This window comes from Macaca nemestrina, chromosome 3 (genome assembly GCF_043159975.1).
Source record: "Macaca nemestrina isolate mMacNem1 chromosome 3, mMacNem.hap1, whole genome shotgun sequence".
NCBI classification, from domain to species: Eukaryota; Metazoa; Chordata; class Mammalia; order Primates; family Cercopithecidae; genus Macaca; species Macaca nemestrina.
The window spans coordinates 61,562,391-61,579,395 of NC_092127.1; the positions used below are offsets into that span (position 1 = coordinate 61,562,391).

Below are 17,005 nucleotides of genomic sequence, written 5' to 3' on the forward strand. Positions count from 1 at the left end.
TCTCTACTAAAAACACAAAAAATTAGCCGGGCGAGGTGGCGGCGCCTGTGGTCCCAGCTACTCGGGAGGCTGAGGCAGGAGAATGGCGGGAACCCGGGAGGCGGAGCTTGCAGTGAGCTGAGATCTGGCCACTGCACTCCAGCCTGGGCGACAGAGCGAGACTCCGTCTCAAAAAAAAAAAAAAAGAAAAAAAAAAAAAGAAAAAGGAATGAACCGCTGACACACAAGTAAAATCTCAAAATAATCATGCTGAGTAGAAGCCAGGGAAAAAAAAGAAAAAAGAGTACCTACTGAATGCTTCCATATATACAAAATTCTAGAAAATGCAAATCGTGCATATAAGGTTACCTCTTAAGAATACAACCAGAGGAGGCCAGGCACGGTGGCTCACGCCTGTAATCCCAGCACTTTGGGAGGCCAAGGTGGGTGGATCACCTGCGGTCAGAAGTTGGAGACCAACATGGTGAAACCCAGTCTCTACTAAAAATACAAAAATTAGCCGGATGTGGTGGTGCGTGCCTGTAATACCAGCTACTCAGGAGGCTGAGGCAGGAGAATCACTTAAACCAGGGAGGCAGAGGTTGCAGTGAGCTGAAATCCCATCACTGCACTCCAGCCTGGGCAACAGAGCAAGACTCCGTCTCAAAAAAAGAATACAATCAGATGAGGGAAATGTGATGAATTAAACTAGGTTATCTGAAAAGTGGGTAAACTATCAAAAGGATAGCTGCCATGTTTTCAGCACCTCTTTATCAATGTATGTGATTTTATCCAAATATAAAAATTTGATTACAATTTATAATATGTCTTCATTGTTAAAGAAATAATAGGCGAGGCATGGTGGCTAACGCCTATAATCCCAGCACTTTGGGAGGCTGAGGCGAGCCAATTGCTTGAGCTCAGGAGTTCAATATCAGCCTGAACAACATGGCCAAACCCCCATCTCTACAAAAAGTTTAAAACCTGCCAGTGTGGTGGCGCACACCTGTAGTCCCAGCTACTTGGGAGGCAAAGGTGGAGGATCACCTGAGCCTGGGAGGCCAAGGCTGCAGTGAGCTGTGATCACATCACTGCACTCCAGCCTGGGTAATGGAATGAGACCCTGTCTCAAACAAACAAACAAAAAAAAGAAAGAAAGAAATAATAGGTTAGGTTAAGCTTACCATGAGTAAAGCTTAAGACAAGTTCATTACTAATGTTACTGGCAGCATCAAAGAATAACTGCAAATTAAACTAACAAAATGTAATCTTCTTGATGAATCAAGTTTTTAAGTCTGTTCCTCAGCCAGGTTCGTAGCTCATACTATAATCTCAACACTTTGGGAGGCTGAGGCAGGAGGATCACTTGAGCTCAGGAGTTGGAGACCAGCAAAATCCCGTCTCTATGAAAAATACAAAAATTAGCTGTGCACAGTGGTGCGTGCCTGTAGTCCCAGCTACTCTGGAGGTCAAGGTAGGAAGATCACCTGAGCCTAGGAGTTTGAGGCTACAATGAGCTGTGATCACACTACTGTACTCCAGCCTGGTGACAGAGCAAGACCCTGTCTTAAACAAATAAAAAAGGCCGGGCGCGGTGGCTCAAGCCTGTAATCCCAGCACTTTGGGAGGCCGAGATGGGCGGATCACGAGGTCAGGAGATTGAGACCTTCCTGGCTAACACAGTGAAACCCCGTCTCTACTAAAAATAATACAAAAAACTAGCCGGGCGAGGTGGTGGGCGCCTGTAGTCCCAGCTACTCGGGAGGCTGAGGCAGGAGAATGGCATGAACCCGGGAGGCGGAGCTTGCAGTGAGCCCAGAACGCGCCACTGCACTCCAGCCTGGGCGACAGAGCGAGACTCCGTCTCAAAAAAAAAAAAAAAAAAAAAAAAAAACAAATAAAAAAAATCTGTCCCCCAGTATGACAATTCTTTACATTTTAAGTAAAATAAAATTCTGCATGTTGAAATGGATATATTTTCCTTTCTTTAAAGAAAAACTTTAAAATAATACTCACTCCAGTGTTCACTAATTCACTTGGTGTTGGCCAATTCTCCATATCGCTGAAATCACTAGCCTAAGAAGTAACAAATAAGAGTTAGGTCTGCAAATTAGTTTTAGAAATTTTAAGCAGAAAAAAACATTTTCTAAAAGTGAAAGAAGTTTTAATAATCATTTACATTCAGTTATATGCAGGCATCTGCCAAATTAATCTAAAAGTTTCTGCAAACAATAGAACATTTGCAATAAGAATGGCTTAATCTTATGATAAAACTTTCACCACTATTTAATGACATTAACTAAATTGAGTTATACACGATAGCAAAGGCATATATAGAGATTTGGATAAAGGTTATGATTCTCCATAATATTAACTTTAATCTAATACCAACAGTACAATTAGAAGAAAAATACACTTACAATAACCTAAGAGTTCTTAGCCTCAATTTTCAAAAATCAGTACAGTTAAGAACTATTTCCTATGAAAACATACCTTGTTGTATTTCTTTGTCTTGAGTTTTCCTGCTTTTATAATTTTGAGGGAACCGAACTCTGAAGAAAATATATAGAATTGTTTTTACAACTACTTCATTCAATAAATTTAACAAAATAACTATTATGGCAATTTCAGTAAATCAGTATAATCATAATTTCCAACAAAATCCAAAGTTCTAAGACTCAAATTCCTAGCAAAAAATCAACTCCATTTGACACATAGATTCAAGGTGGTCTTCAGTCTCCAAATCAAGAAGAAAGAAGTATTAACAGCGTGTTACACTGAACGAACAGAACAATCCTTTCATTAATAGAATATAGGCTAGGCCTGGTGGCTCACACCTGTAATCCCAGCACTTTGGGAGGCCAAAGCGGGCGGATCACTGGAGGTCAAGAGTTTGAGACCAGCCTGGCCAACATGGTGAAACCCCATCTCTACTAAAAATAGAAAAATTAGCCAGGTGTGGTGGCATATGCCCATAGTCCCAGCTACTCAGAAGGGTGAGGCAGGAGAATCGCTTGAACCCGGGAGGTGGATGGTGCAGTGAGCCGAGATCCAACCACTGCACTCCAGCTGGGGTGACAGAGCTAGATTCTGTCCAAAAAAAAAAAAGAATATAACAGGAGAAAATTACAAATATAACTTTTTTTTTTGAGACAGAGTCTCTTATTTCTCTCATGCTGTTGGTAAGAGTATGAGGTAGTATTTCTTTCTTTTCTTTTTTCTTTTTTTTTTTTTGAGACAGAGTCTTCTCACTCTGTCACCCAGGCTGGAGTGCAGTGGCACAGTCTTGGCTCACTGCAACCTCCCCTTCCTGGGTTCAAGCCCTTCTCCTGCCTCAGCCTCCCAAGCAGCTGGGGTTACAGGCGCCTGCCAGCACGCCTAGCTAACTTTTTTGGATTTTTAGGAGAGACAGGGTTTCACCATGTTAGCCAGGCTGGTCTCAAACTCCTGACCTCAAGTAATCCGCCCACCTTGGCCTCCCAAAGTGCCGGGATTACAGGCATGAGCCACGGCGCCCAGCCAAGGTAGTATATCTTTCAAGGGTAATCTGTCATCTAAAATGTATATATCCTTTTAATAAAAGAATTCCATTTTCGGGAAATTATCTGGGAATCAAGAAAAGGTACAAAGATGTCTATATAGGATGTTCAGTGCAACTTTGTTGATAATCCTATTTAGCCTCTACGTATTAATACACAAAATACTATATAACTTTTAGAAATCAGACAAAGCTGTGTATGTATTGACATGGAAAGAAGTTCACCAGGTTTTAAATGTAATTTTACATACACAGGCCAGGCTCAGTGGCTCACGCCTGTAATCCCAACAGTTTTGGGAGGCCAAGGCAGGCAGATCTCTTGAGGCCAGAAGTTCAAGACCAGCCTGGTCAAAATGAGTGAGACTCTGATACAAAAAAAAAAAAAAAAAAAAATTATATATACATACAGATTACAGGTAAAAGAAGTCTAAGAAAGGAAAATTTTCATTTTCTCATTGTTTTAACATGGAGGAAATCACACTGCATGTCATTAGAGAACACCTAAGACTGAAATAGCAAGCCAATTTAGGAAATTGTTTTAAATTAAAAATTTTTTCACATTAAAAAATATGTATATCTTTTTTTTTTTTTTTTTTGAGACAGAGTCTTATTCTGTCACCCAGGCTGGAGTATAGTGGTGCAATCTTGGCTCACTGCAACCTCTGCCTCCCAGGTTCAAGCGATTCTCCTGCCTCAGCCTCCTGAGTAGCTGGGACGATAGGCATACGCCACCACACCCGACTAATCTTTCATATTTTTAGTAGAGATGGGGCTTCACTGTGTTAGCCAGGATAATCTGGATCTCTGATCTTGTGATCTGCCTGCCTCAGCCTCCCAAAGTGCTGGGATTACAGGCGTGAGCCACCGCACCCGGCCTAAAACATGTATATTCATACAGATGAAATCTGTTTTTTGTTTCTAAGTAAGAAACAAGCCAGGCACAGGGGCTGTGCCTGGAGGCTGAGGCATGAGAATCGCTTGAACCCAGGAGGCAGAGGTTGCAGTGAGCCAAGATCGTGCCACTGCACTCCAGCCTGAGGAAAAGCGCGAGACTCCATCTCAAAAAAATAAATAAACAAAATAAAAACAAATAAATAATAAAATGTTATTTTTAAATCCTGGGACCTACAAGGAAATAACTATAAACAGATAAGGAAAACAATATACTTTTAAGGGCTAGGATACTTTAAACAAAAGCTACAACATAACAGAGCCTATTTCACTCAGTTTAATTCTTATGACCATAACCTTTTGGCAAAATTTTAACTAAGAAAATGCACTGATGATATCAATATTTCACATTTTATCATATTTAAGGGCAAATGTAGTAAAAATTAGTGCTTTTAAAAATGTTAAAGAAGGCCCGGGCGCAGTGGCTCACACCTGTACTTCCAGCACTTTAGGAGGCCAAGGCAGGCAGATCACCTGAGGTCAGGAGTTCAAGACCAGCCTGGCCAACATGGTGAAATCCCGTCTCTAGTAAAAATATAAAAACTAGCCGGGCGTGGTGGTGGACGCCTGTAATTCCTGCTACTCGGGAGGCTGAGGCAGGAGAATTGCTTGAACCCAGGAGACGGAGGTTGCAGTGAGCTGACACAGTGACACTGCACTCCAGACTCGGTGAAACAGTGAGACTCTGTCTCAAAAAAAAAAAAAATGTGAAAGAAGACAATTCTCAAATTCTAATAGTGGGAGTATCAATTTGTACAGTTACTTTAAAAAGCAACTTGTAAAGGCCAGCACGGTGGCTCACGCCTGTAATCCTAGCACAAATAAAAAATAAAAATAAAAATTTAAAAATTTTAAAAATAAATAAATAAAAAGCAACTTGTAAACTAAAAAAAAATGCTCTATAACCTAACAATTCTACTTCTCAGCATCTACCCTAGAGAAAGGCACACATGGATATAAGATGTATAAAAGGCCGGGCGCGGTGGCTCACGCCTGTAATCCCAGCACTTTGGGAGGCCGAGGCGGGCGGATCACAAGGTCAGGAGATCGAGACCATGGTGAAACCCCGTCTCTACTAAAAATAGAAAAAAATTAGCCGGGTGCAGTGGTGGGCGCCTGTAGTCCCAGCTACTCGGGAGGCTGAGGCAGGAGAATGGCGTGAACCCGGGAGGCGGAGCTTGCAGTGAGCCGAGATTGCGCCACTGCACTCCAGCCTGGGCGACAGAGCCAGACTCCGTCTCAAAAAAAAAAAAAAAAAAAAAAAAAAAAATGTATAAAAATGTTCGGTTTCCTCACCTAAATACAAAAATGAAAAAAAATCAAGATGATCAATAGGTAAATATCTAAATTAACTATGTCAGCTATATTTAGGACCATTCCTTAGCTTTTTTTTTTTTTTTTTAAATTGAGATGGGGTTTCACTATGTTGCCCAGGCTGGTCTCAAATTCCTGGCCTCAAACCCTGGTCACCTTGGTCTCCCAAAGTGTTAGGATTACAGGTGTGAGCCACCACAGCCGGCCATCCTCAGCCTTTTTTTTTTTTTTTTTTGAGATGGAATTTCACTCGCCAGGCTGAAATGCAATGGCACCATCTTGGCTCAGCGCAACCTCTGCCTCCCGGGTTTTTAAGCAATTCTCTAGCCTCAGCCTCCCAAGTAGCTGGGATTACAGGTGCTGGCCAACACCCTCGGCTGATTTTTGTATATTTAGTAGAGACGGGGTTTCTCCGTGTTGGCCAGGCTGGTCTGGAACTTCTGACCTCAGGTGATCCGCCTGCTTCAGCCACCCAAAGTGCTCATCAGATTAAGGGCGTGAGCCACCGCGCCCGACCAGTCCTCAGCAATTTTTAAAAGGAGTTTAGATTTAGTAAATTATTTTGAGACCGAGTCTTGCTCTGTCGCCCAGGTTGGAGTGCAGAGGTGCCATCTTGGCTCACTGCAAGCTCCACCTCCCGGGTTCACCCCATTCTCCTGCCTCAGCCTCCCGAATAGCTGGGACTACAGGCACCCGCCACCATGCCCAGCTAACTTTTTTTGTATTTTTAGTAGAGACAGGGTTTCACCGTGTTAGCCAGGATGGTCTCGATCTCCTGACTTCATGATCCACCCACCTCAGCCTCTACCTCCCAAAGTGCTGGGATTACGGGCGTGAGCCACTACGCCCAGCCTCAGTGAATTCTTAAGGTGACATGAAAGTTTTTTATTTTTGTAAAGAGAATATATTTATGCAGTTTTTTCTATATAACTTACTTAAAATGGTATTTCATGGCTGTGGGATTACACGCCTGTAATCCCAGCACTTTGGGAGGCCGAGGCAGGCGGATCACGAGGTCAGGAGATCGAGACCATCCTGGGTAACACAGTGAAACCCTGTCTCTACTAAAAATACAAAAAAAATTAGCCAGGCGTGATGGTAGGTGTCTGTTGTCCCAGCTACTCGGGAGCCTGAGGCAGTAGAACGGCGCAAACCAAGGAGGCGGAGCTTGCAGTGAGCTGAGATCGTGCCACTGCACTCCAGCCTGCACTGGTCTGCAGCGAGACTCCGTCCCCCTCAAAAAAAAAAAAAAAAAAAAAAAAAAAAGGTATTTAATTAGGGTAACAACAGTAAGCTTACTTGAGGTTTCTAAGAACCAAACAGGAGAAAATAAGGTTGAAGAACCAAATAGTAGGAGAAAAGAGGGTTGATGATGAACATAGGGTTCAAGAAAAGCAAGAACTTTTTGAAAAAAATCAGTATTTTTTACACATCATATTTTTATGAGCAAAAGAATGGAAATTATACGAGAATGCTGATGTTTAACAGGCAAAAAACAACCATAACTACAAGTAAGGGATTAATAAACCCATATTGTGATTTTAATAAAGAATCTGCACCCTTTCCGTCTAGTGGCAGCCATCAGGTAAGCCAAGATGGGTGCATACAACTAAATCCAGGAGCTATGGAGAAAAGCAGTCTAATGTCATGCGCTTTCTTCTAAGAGGAGGCTGCTGGCAGTACTGCCAGCTCTCTGCTCTCCACAGCGCTCCCCACTCCACTCGGCCTGATAAAGCGTGCCAACTGGGCTACAAGGCCAAGCAAGTTTACGTTATATATAGGATTCATGTTCGCCATGGTGGCTGAAAACACCCAGTTCCTAAGGGTGCAACTTACAGCAAGCCTGTCCATCATGGTGTTAACCAGCTAAAGGTTTGCTCAAAGTCTTCAGTCCGTTGCAAAGGAGCGAGCCGGATGCCCCTGTGGGGCTCTAAGAGTCCTGAATTCTTACTGGGTTGGTGAAGATTCCACATACAAGTTTTTTGAGGTTATCCCCATTGATCCATTCCATAAAGCTATCAGAAGAAATCCTGACACCCAATGGATCACCAAACCAGTCCACAAGCATAGAGAGATGCATGGGCTGCCATCTGCAGGCCGAAAGAGCCATGGCCTTGGAAAGGGCCATAAGTTCCACCACACTACTGCTGGTTCTCACCAGGCAGCTTGGAGAAGGCGCAATACTCTCCAGCTCCACCATTACGGTCAATGTAAGTAAAGTTTGTAAAATTCATACCTAATAAAAATTTAGGACGCTCATGTCTGCTAACAGGTGTTATTTATCTGTTGAAACTAGTCTGCAGGCTGTTTCATGAATGCTTTGTCAAATTAAGAAAAGTTGGCCGGGCGTGGTGGCTCACGCCTGTAATCCCAGCACTTTGGGAGGCTGAGGCGGGTGGATCACAAAGTCAGGAGATCGAGACCATCCTGGCTAACACGGTGAAACCCTGTCTCTACCAAAAATACAAAAAAATTAGCCGGGCGTGGTGGCGGTAGTCCCAGCTACTCAGGAAGCTGAGGCAGGAGAATGGCGTGAACCCGGGAGGCGGAGCTTGCAGTAAGCCGAGATGGTGCCACTGCACTCCAGTCCGGGAGACACAGCAAGACTCCGTCTCAAAAAAAAAAAAAAGAAAAGAAAAGTTAAAGTGCAATACTGTTCGAAGAGAATACGTTATGGTGTATCTTCTTTCTAATAAGATAAACTTTTTTGGCTTTGCTTTATCTTGTTAGGGTGTTATATACCTGTATAAAACATACTGTATGATATAATAGGTTTAAAATAAATTATTTAAAAGAGGGGAAAAAAAAGAAATCTGCAAGGCCAGGCTCACACCTGTAATAGCAGCACTTTGGTAGGCTGAGGCGGGGAATCCTTTGAGGCCAAGAGTTCAAGACTAGGCCTGGGCAATATAGGGAGACCCTGTCTCTAAAAATAATAAAAATAGCTTGAGTTCAAGAGTTCTGAGACCAGCCTAGGCAACATAGCAAGATACTGTCACTATTTTTAAATTTAAAAAATAAAAATAAAATAATTTGCCAGGCATGGTAGCACACGCCTGTAGTCCTAGCTACTTGAGAGGCTGAGGCAGGAGGACCCCGTGGTCCCAGGAGTTATAGGCTGCAGTGAGCTATGACTGTACCACTGTACTCCTACTCTAGCCTGGGTGACAAAGTGAGACCCAGTCTCTTTAAAAAAAAAAAAAAAAAAAAAAAAAAAAAAAAAAAAGCTGCGCACAGTGGCTCACGCCTATAATCCCAGCACTTTGGGAGGCCAGAGTGGGTCAATCATCTGAGGTCCAAAATTCAAGATCAGCCTGGCCAACATGGTGAAACCCCCATCTCTACTAAAAATACAAAAATTATGCAGGCATGGTGGCAAGCGCCTGTAATCCCAGCTACTCAGAAGGCTGAAGCAGGAGAATCGCTTGAACACGCGAGGTGGAGGTTGCAGTGAGCCGAGACTGCGCCATTGCACTCCAGCTTGGGCGACAAGAGCGAGGCTCCATCTCAAAAAAAAAAAAAGGAGGTATCCAAAATGAAACTAATGCCAAGTCAGGACACGGATGGGGGAAGTTCCTTCTGGTCTCATGACTAAATTTCAAGATAGCAGGCCTCTTGGGTGGGCAGCAACTTTGGCTGAAGAGTGCCTTATCTGGATTTCTGGAAACAGCAACACATGATCAAAATCATCCTAAAAGTGGAAGAAAGTCTCTCACAAGGGCCGAGGCATCAAGAATCTGGTTCACTTAGATCTGCAGGTTTTAATGTAGAGAAGATTCATAATTTCTGTCCTGAAATACTCTCCCATGTGTTTCCTATGTTTCTAACTGTAGTAAGAAACTTCCTGGCAAAATTTTGTGGATGGAATTCCTTTACCTCATTAACAGAGTGACAGTAAATCCAAGTTTGAGCAGGATAGACCTGATTTAAGTCTATTATTTCAATACAATTATCTCTCTCAAAGAGTATCCTGTTTTGTAGAATTATACAATTTATATTGTATAAATTATACAATCACTAATAGATAACTAATAGATTTAGAGGTACCCACTGTGAACTTTAAACAACCTCTGGTCCTATGTATTTACTTCTTAAGTTGCAAATTTGCTTAAGAAAATAGAAAGCCCAAGACCAAGCATGGTGGCTCACCCCTGTAATCCCAGCACTTTGGGAGGCCAAGGCGGGCAGATCTACTGAGGTCAGGAGTTCGAGACCAGCCTGGCCAACGTGGTGAAACCCCGTCTCTACTAAAAATACAAAAAAAAATAATTAACTGGGCATGGTTGCACGCACCTGTAGTCCCAGCTACTCAGGAGGCTAAGGCAGGAGAACTGCTCAAACCTGGGACAGGTCGGGGGTTGCAGTGAGCCAAGATTGCGCCATTGCACTCCAGCCTGAGTGACAGAGCAAGACTCTGTCTCAAAAAAAAAAAAAAAAAAAAAAAAGGAAAGAAAATAGAAAGCCCGGCCAGGCGCAGTGGCTCACACCTGTATCCCAGCACTTTGGAAGGCGGAGGTGGGAGGATCACCTGAGGTCAGGAGGTCAAGATAGCCTGACCAACACGGAAAAACCCCATCTCTACTAAAAATATAAAAATCAGCCAGGCATGGTGCCGCGTGCCTGTAATCCCAGCTACTCGGCTGGCTGAGGCAGGAGAATCACTGGAACCCAGGAGGTGGAAGTTGCGGTGAGCCGAGATCACACTATTACACTCCAGCCTGGGCAATAAGAATGAAACTCCGTCTCAAAAAAAAAAAGGCCAGGCGCGGTGGCTCACGCCTGTAATCCCAGCACTTTGGGAGGCTGAGGCGGGTGGATCACGAGGTCAGGAGATTGAGACCATCCTGGCTAAAACGGTGAAACTCTGTCTCTTCTAAAAATACAAAAAATTAGCCAGGCATGGTGGCGGGTGCCTTTAGTCCCAGCTACTCGGGAGGCTGAGGCAGGAGAATGGCGCGAACCCGGGAGGCAGAGCTTGCAGTGAGCAGAGATCGTGCCACTGCACTCCAGCCTGGGTGACAGAGCGAGACTCCGTCTCAAAAAAAAAAAAAAAAAAAGAGAAAATAGTAAACAGAAAGTTGACAGGCAGGGTGGCTTACACCTGTAGCCCCAGCACTTTCCAGGGGCTGAGGCAGGAGGATATCTTGACCCCAAGAGCTCAATATCAGCCTGAGCAACAAAGGGGGATCCTGTCTATACAAAAAAAAAAAATTAAAAATCATTAGCCGGACATAGCTAATTCCATGGAATGACATGCATGCCTGTCATCCCAACTACTTGGAATGCCAAGGCAGGGGAATTGCTTGAGTCCAGGAGGTCAAGGCTGCAGTGAGCTATGATCTCACCACTGCAATAGAGCAAGACTGACGATCTATCTACCTATTTAAATAAATTAAAGTAAAATGTATTAAGTAAATTAAATAATATTAAATAAATAAATAAATGGAAGCCAAGGCAGCCAGGTTGTAAGTGGCACTCTGGTATTATAAACCAGAGATGAGCCCATCCATGTTATTCATTTATAATGCCCAGAAATCTTGCCAGAAGTCAACTAGCTAGTTAGTAACAAATACCTGCACTAGAACCCAAGTCTCTCAAAACAGTACATTTCTACACCACAATCTCTTTTATCTAAATTACCTAAGTTATGCAAATAGAGTGTGGTCCTATTTCTTTACTTCTGAAGTTGTAAATTTGCTGAAGAAAATAGAAAGCCTTATTACGTCTGTAATCCCTGCACTTTGGGAAGCAGGAGGATTGCTTGAGGTCAGCAGTTCAAGACCAGCCTGGGCAACACAGAGATACCCCATCTGAGGAAGGAAGGAAGGAAAGAAGGAAGGAAGGAAGGAAGGAAGGAAGGAAGGAAGGAAGGAAGGAAGGAAGGAAGGGAGGGAGGGAGGGAGGGAGGGAGGGAGGGAGGGAGGGAGGGAGGTGCAGAGTCAGTGTTGGGAAGAGACCATGGTTACTACACTATTACTACACTATTCCAGGTCTGAAAGATGGTCTTCAAGCCAGTGCAGAATGGATTCCATCCAAAGACAGAAAAGAGTTGCCTACACAAGACAACTTTCTACACAAGACAAAATTTCAGCAAAACTGAAATTCCCGTGAACCATACCATAAAACTAGTATCACAGTGTTCTTAATCTCCAGTGAAGACTGGAGAATGAAAGCATCAATAGGTTAACTGTTAAATATTTTTCACAGGTCATTTGCAATTAAAGTTCCCAAGGCTTACCTTAACAGTTTTTAAAGTTCTATTATTATTATTATTATTTTAAATGTGGTCTTGCTATATTGCCCAGGCTAGAATGCAGTAGCTATTCACAGGCACTATGATAGGACACTACAGCCTCAAACTCCTGGGCAAAACCGATTTTTCCAGCCTCAGCCTCCCAAGGAGCTAAAACTGCAGGCACACACTACCATGCATGGCTTCAAAGTTTTAAAATCTGTAATACCAGTTTTATGATCAACAAAGGGTTCCTACTTGGTAATTCACTGACTATACAATTGTCTAAGTCTAGAAGTAGAGAGGTGAAACAGTAAATAAGATGATTCACTAGGGTTTTCTTTCTTTGCTAAATTTTAGAGTGCTTGCCACTGGGTTTTAAAAAAGAAAAAAAAGAAAAACTTTATGAGGTCTTTACTTAACAGTGTTCTCTTCAGTTAGTAACAGGAGTAAACAAACAGCTCTTTACAGCGAGGAAGGAATTATGCCAATATTAAATCCGGAGCAAACTGTTAAGTTTTTTTCTGCAAGTGTCAAAAGTTACCAACAATTAATTAGGAGTATTTCTGTGGAAAGGCAAGAGAATCAATTAACTCAACACTTATCTCCCTCTATTGGAGAGTTCCTCTGAAGAAATGTTAACATAACATAATGGTGCTTGTAACAATCGCCTTTTCTTTTTTTTTTTTTTTTTTTTTTTTTTTTTTTTTTTTTTTTGAGAGGGAGTCTTGCTCTGTCACCCGGGATGGAATGCAGTGGCTCAGTCTTGGCTCACTGCAACCTCCGCCTCCCAGGTTCAAGTGATTCTCCTGCCTCAGCCTCCTGAGTAGCTGGTATTACAGGCACGCACCACCACATCAGGCTAATTTTTGTATTTTTAGGAGAGACGGGGTGTCGCCATGCTGGCCAGGCTGGTCTCGAACTCCTCACCTCAGGTGATCCACCCGCCTCGGCCTCCCAAAGTGCTGGGATTACAGGCGTGTGCCACCGCGCACCGCCAATTGCCTTACATTTACACCACATCTTCATCGCATTTGATCCTCACAAGCCAGTAAACATGCTCTAATATTTCCTATTCTACTGCTAACCTTTAATTTTAAATAAGAATGAAGACTTGCAAGTAAACAGCTGTCATTTGCATTATAAAAAGTTCAACTCATTTACAACTTAATTGAGAAAGTAGAATATACAGGGTTTTTTTGGGGTTTTTTGGTGTTTTTTTTGAGACAGAGTTTCGCTCCTGTTGCCCAGGCTGGAATGCAGTGGCTCGATCTCAGCTCATCGCAACCTCCGCCTCCCGGGTTCAAGCGATTCTCCTGCCTCAGCCTCCCAAGTAGCTGGGATTACAGGCATGCGCCACGACGCCCAGTTAATTTGTATTTTTAGTAGAGACAAGGTTTCTCCGTGTTAGTCAGGCTGGTCTCAAACTCCCGAGCTCAGGTGATCCACCCGCCTCAGCTTCCCAAAGTGCTAGCATTTACAGGCCACCGCGCCCGGTCAGATACTGCTTTTTGTCATGGTTTTTATTTCCATTTTAACCTTTTTTTTTTTTTTTTTGAGAGGTAGTCTCACTCCGTTGCCCAGGCTGGAGTGCAGTAGAGCGATCTCGGCTCACTGCAACCTCCACCTCCCGGGTTCAAGCAATTCTCCCTGCCTCAGCCTCCCAAGTAGCTGAGATTACAAGGGCCCGCACCAGGCCTGGCTAATTTTTGTATTTCTAGCAGAGACGGGGTTTCGCCATGTTGGCGAGGCTGGTCTCGAACTCCTGACCTCAGGTGATCCACCCGCCTCCGCATCCCAAAGTGCTGGGATTACAGGCTGTGAGCCACAGCGCCGACCCATTTTAATTTTCTTAAGCTGCAGTTGCTACAATCAAAATAAAGCACCAAGGGCCATACTGCATTGGTCAGCATTCAAATACAGTGGCATAATCTTATCTCTTCTAAAGGGAAGGAGAGCTGACAATGTTAGAAAACCATTTACATAACGTGCAATCCACGCTCGCATGTCAACCATCCTATTTAACTATTTTCCAGCACACTCATAACTTAAAGCACTTTTAAAACCACATTTAAAGTCTCATTTTTAATATAACTGCTTAGCAGTGTTTCGAAAACCTGGAGATTTTCATCTTATTATTTCATACTAAAAGACTACAATCGCGCTTTCCCACTTACGAATAAATCCCCTTGCTCTGACTTGCTTCAATCCTTAAAAAAAAAAAAAAATCCACCAAAAACTTTCCCATACGAAGCACTGCAGTATCTAAAGTTAGCTACTTTCCCAAGTCACTAACACGTGGAGACAAAACACAATCGCAAACCGCGCCAGCAGAGCTGCGCCGCCAAGCTACCCCTCCGTGCCCCCACCAGGCAAGGAGAACCTGAGGTCCCACTCTCTTCCTGCCGCTCCCTTCCCAGATGCCCATGTATGTAAATAGGCAGAGTGAATGACACCTTGGAACAAATTACATCCGACTGACAGGGAAGGGAGGCCTGCCGTTACCCGGGCCCGGCGCCCGCTACCGCCGCAACGCGCCGGCAAGTCCCGCAAGTCGCCCCTGCCCGCACCCTGCCAGTGCCCAACGCACAGCAACCACAGACCTGCCTCCAGGGTTTCCAGCGGGGGCGGCGGTGAGGACCCGTCGTGTCTGGGGACAGGTGCTGGGGAGGCTTTTTGGTCCAGGGATTTCCCTTAGGCGGCAGTGGCGGCGGATGCCGCTTTTACGCGCAGGGCCAGCTGCCGCCTCATTCCCGGGCGTCCTCGGCCGGCGGATCCGCACAGCAACGGCGGCAACGGCGACGGGCGGCGGCGGTGGGCGGTGGTGCGGCTCCCCCGCGAAGGGGGCCACCCTGGCCCCACGCGCCTTGTGCGCCAGGTGCAGCGCCAGGGGCCTCACGGGGACAGCCGCCTGGGGCACGCTGCGTCCCAGCACCAGCGCCGGCGACGGCTCCCCCGCGCCCCCGCGCTAGTGGCGCCGCGCGCCCTGTCCTCCCTCGCCGCCTCTTTGCCCTCACGTTCGGGCGGGGGCGGCTGCTCGGCCGGCCGGTTCGCCGCGGCCAACAGCGACTCCTCTCAGCAGTCACCGCGGGCGGATCCTCCCGAGAATGGGCGGCGGGCACCGGGGGCGCGAGCAGACATCGTCCCTCTGCCCCAGCCGCCGCCGGGGTGGCCCGAGGCCAGGGAGCCTGACTGCCCGTCTCTCTCCGCCCGACACCGACCCGCTCCAGCTGAGGGGCAGAGAACCTGAGAGAGCCCGGCGGCCGTGGCCGCCACCGCCGCCGCCCGCCGAGGGCCGCGCAGCTGCCCGGCGTGACGCCCCTCCCCACACCGAACGGAGCGCCAACGCCCGCCGGCCCGTCCTCTACGCGACGCACGCCCGGAGCCCGCCACCGACCGCCGGGAGCCGCAGCCGAGTGCCGCGAGCTCTCACCTGGCCGGGAGCCTGCGAAGCGGCAGCTAGGCGCCTAGGAGCTTACCCGAGTTGGGGAGCTGCGCGCAGGCCAGAGCCGGTAACTGCCCGCGGAGGCTTGCGAGACGGCGAGGAGGGGCAGGCCGAGAGCACGGGGCGGGCCTCCCGTGAGCGTGACGTGGCTACTCACAGGCTCCTTCCCTCGCCGGGCCACTCGCGGGAGCTGACGGATTCGACGCGTGCCGCGGGCGTGCCGGCTCGCCCTGAGGCCCCCGCGGCCGAGGCCTCCCCGCCGAGTGCGTGCGAGGGATCGAAGGACGTGGCCCTGCCTCCAAGGCTCGAGTGCGGTGCTTGACGGCGCCGCCCCTACTGCGGCTCAGGGGCGGGACGCGCACAAGGCCTCTGTGGCTCCGCGGCCTGCCCCCGCGGCGACGGTGGCCAAGGCCTGGCGGGCCGCGCACATGGCGCCGGGGAGGACCGGGCGCTTTGATTTGCCCTTAGGCCCTAAAGCTGGGTCGCGGCTAGGCTAAGGGAGGGGAACGCGTGGAGTCGACCCCCGACCTGGGGCGGCTCCCAAGTGAAGTGGGCTCTCCGGGCCCGGCCGCTTGGCCCCCTGGCGCCCGGCGCCTCCCCCCTGTGAAAGTTGCCTCCTGGCGCCTCCGAGCACTGCGATCACCTGTAATCTTGAGCCACGTCCGAGATGAAAGCGGAGGTTACCTCCTGGTAACTGTTTAGGAAACCTTTGCCCCGGCGTTCGGTTTAGTGCGCCCTCCCCGCCCGGATTCCCACCCACCAACTAAAAGAGTTTTAAAGGGTTACTGAGTAAATTAAATAGTATTTCGCTGGCTTTTAGATTTTTTTTGTTGTTGTTTCTTTAATTTGGGGAAACAGCACTTAATTATAAGTTAACCATATTCCCAATAGGCTTTTTCTTCCTGGAATGGATGTTAAAATGGTACATAAGACGTTGCGATAATAAATCGGATACTAGCTTTCTACTTGGCACTCACATTCACTTAGAGATGATACTCGTTTCATATGCGTGTATTTTTGAGTCATTGTTTGTGTTCTGTGCAAGGTGGCTGAGAGCAGGTTCCGCCGCTGATGTTTCTTTTTCCGAGCCCCACAACCCCATAGCCTTGTGAAATAAGTTATCCGTGCTTGCCTTTTGTATGGGCTTGCAACCCCCACCCCACGTCCAGTAGGTCTCGCTTCAATTACATTCAACCCGACGTTAATACTTTTTGCTTACTCAAAAGCTGTACTCGGCATAAATGATTTTCCTAAGGCTAATAACCTATTTATACATAACAGCTATAAACAATAAGGGTTTTCTTGTTTTCCATGTCAGTGATCTCCAGTTTACCTGACCCTAAGTAACCTAGAGAACCTTGTTGCAATTAAACGGGATTGTACTTCCACCTATATTCCCAGCCATCTTTACTAGCTCTGTTAGGTTATTAGTGGCCCCTGTGGTTTTGTTTTTTTTTTGTTTTTTTTTTTTTTTTTTTTTTTTGAGACGGAGTCTCGCTCTGTCACCCAGGCTGGAGTGCAGTGGCCAGATCTCAGCTCACTGCAA

The 17,005-nt window shown here is 46.2% G+C and overlaps 1 protein-coding gene and 1 pseudogene across 10 annotated transcripts in view; one reads left to right on the forward strand and one right to left on the reverse strand.

Annotated features, from left to right (window-relative positions):
• LOC105486414 (La ribonucleoprotein 1B) overlaps positions 1–14,780 on the reverse strand; it is a 151,921-nt gene extending 137,141 nt beyond the window's left edge. For 8 of the 10 annotated variants that reach the window (XR_011620976.1, XM_071093046.1, XM_071093044.1 and 5 more), the window contains exons 1-3: positions 14,618–14,780; positions 2,473–2,531; positions 1,996–2,055 (exon numbers count right to left, since the gene is read on the reverse strand). Coding sequence is in view for 9 of the 10 variants with exons in the window: in XM_071093046.1 (XP_070949147.1) it covers positions 1,996–2,037 (42 nt within the window). In the remaining variant the exon portion in view is untranslated. Of the gene's footprint in view, positions 1–1,995; positions 2,056–2,472; positions 2,532–6,717; positions 6,998–14,617 lie in introns of those variants that run through there. The other 2 variants (XM_071093045.1, XM_071093052.1) reach the window with 2 other exon arrangements.
• Positions 7,378–7,996, forward strand: LOC105486097 (large ribosomal subunit protein eL15-like; annotated as a pseudogene).
• Positions 14,781–17,005: the final 2,225 nt, after the last annotated feature.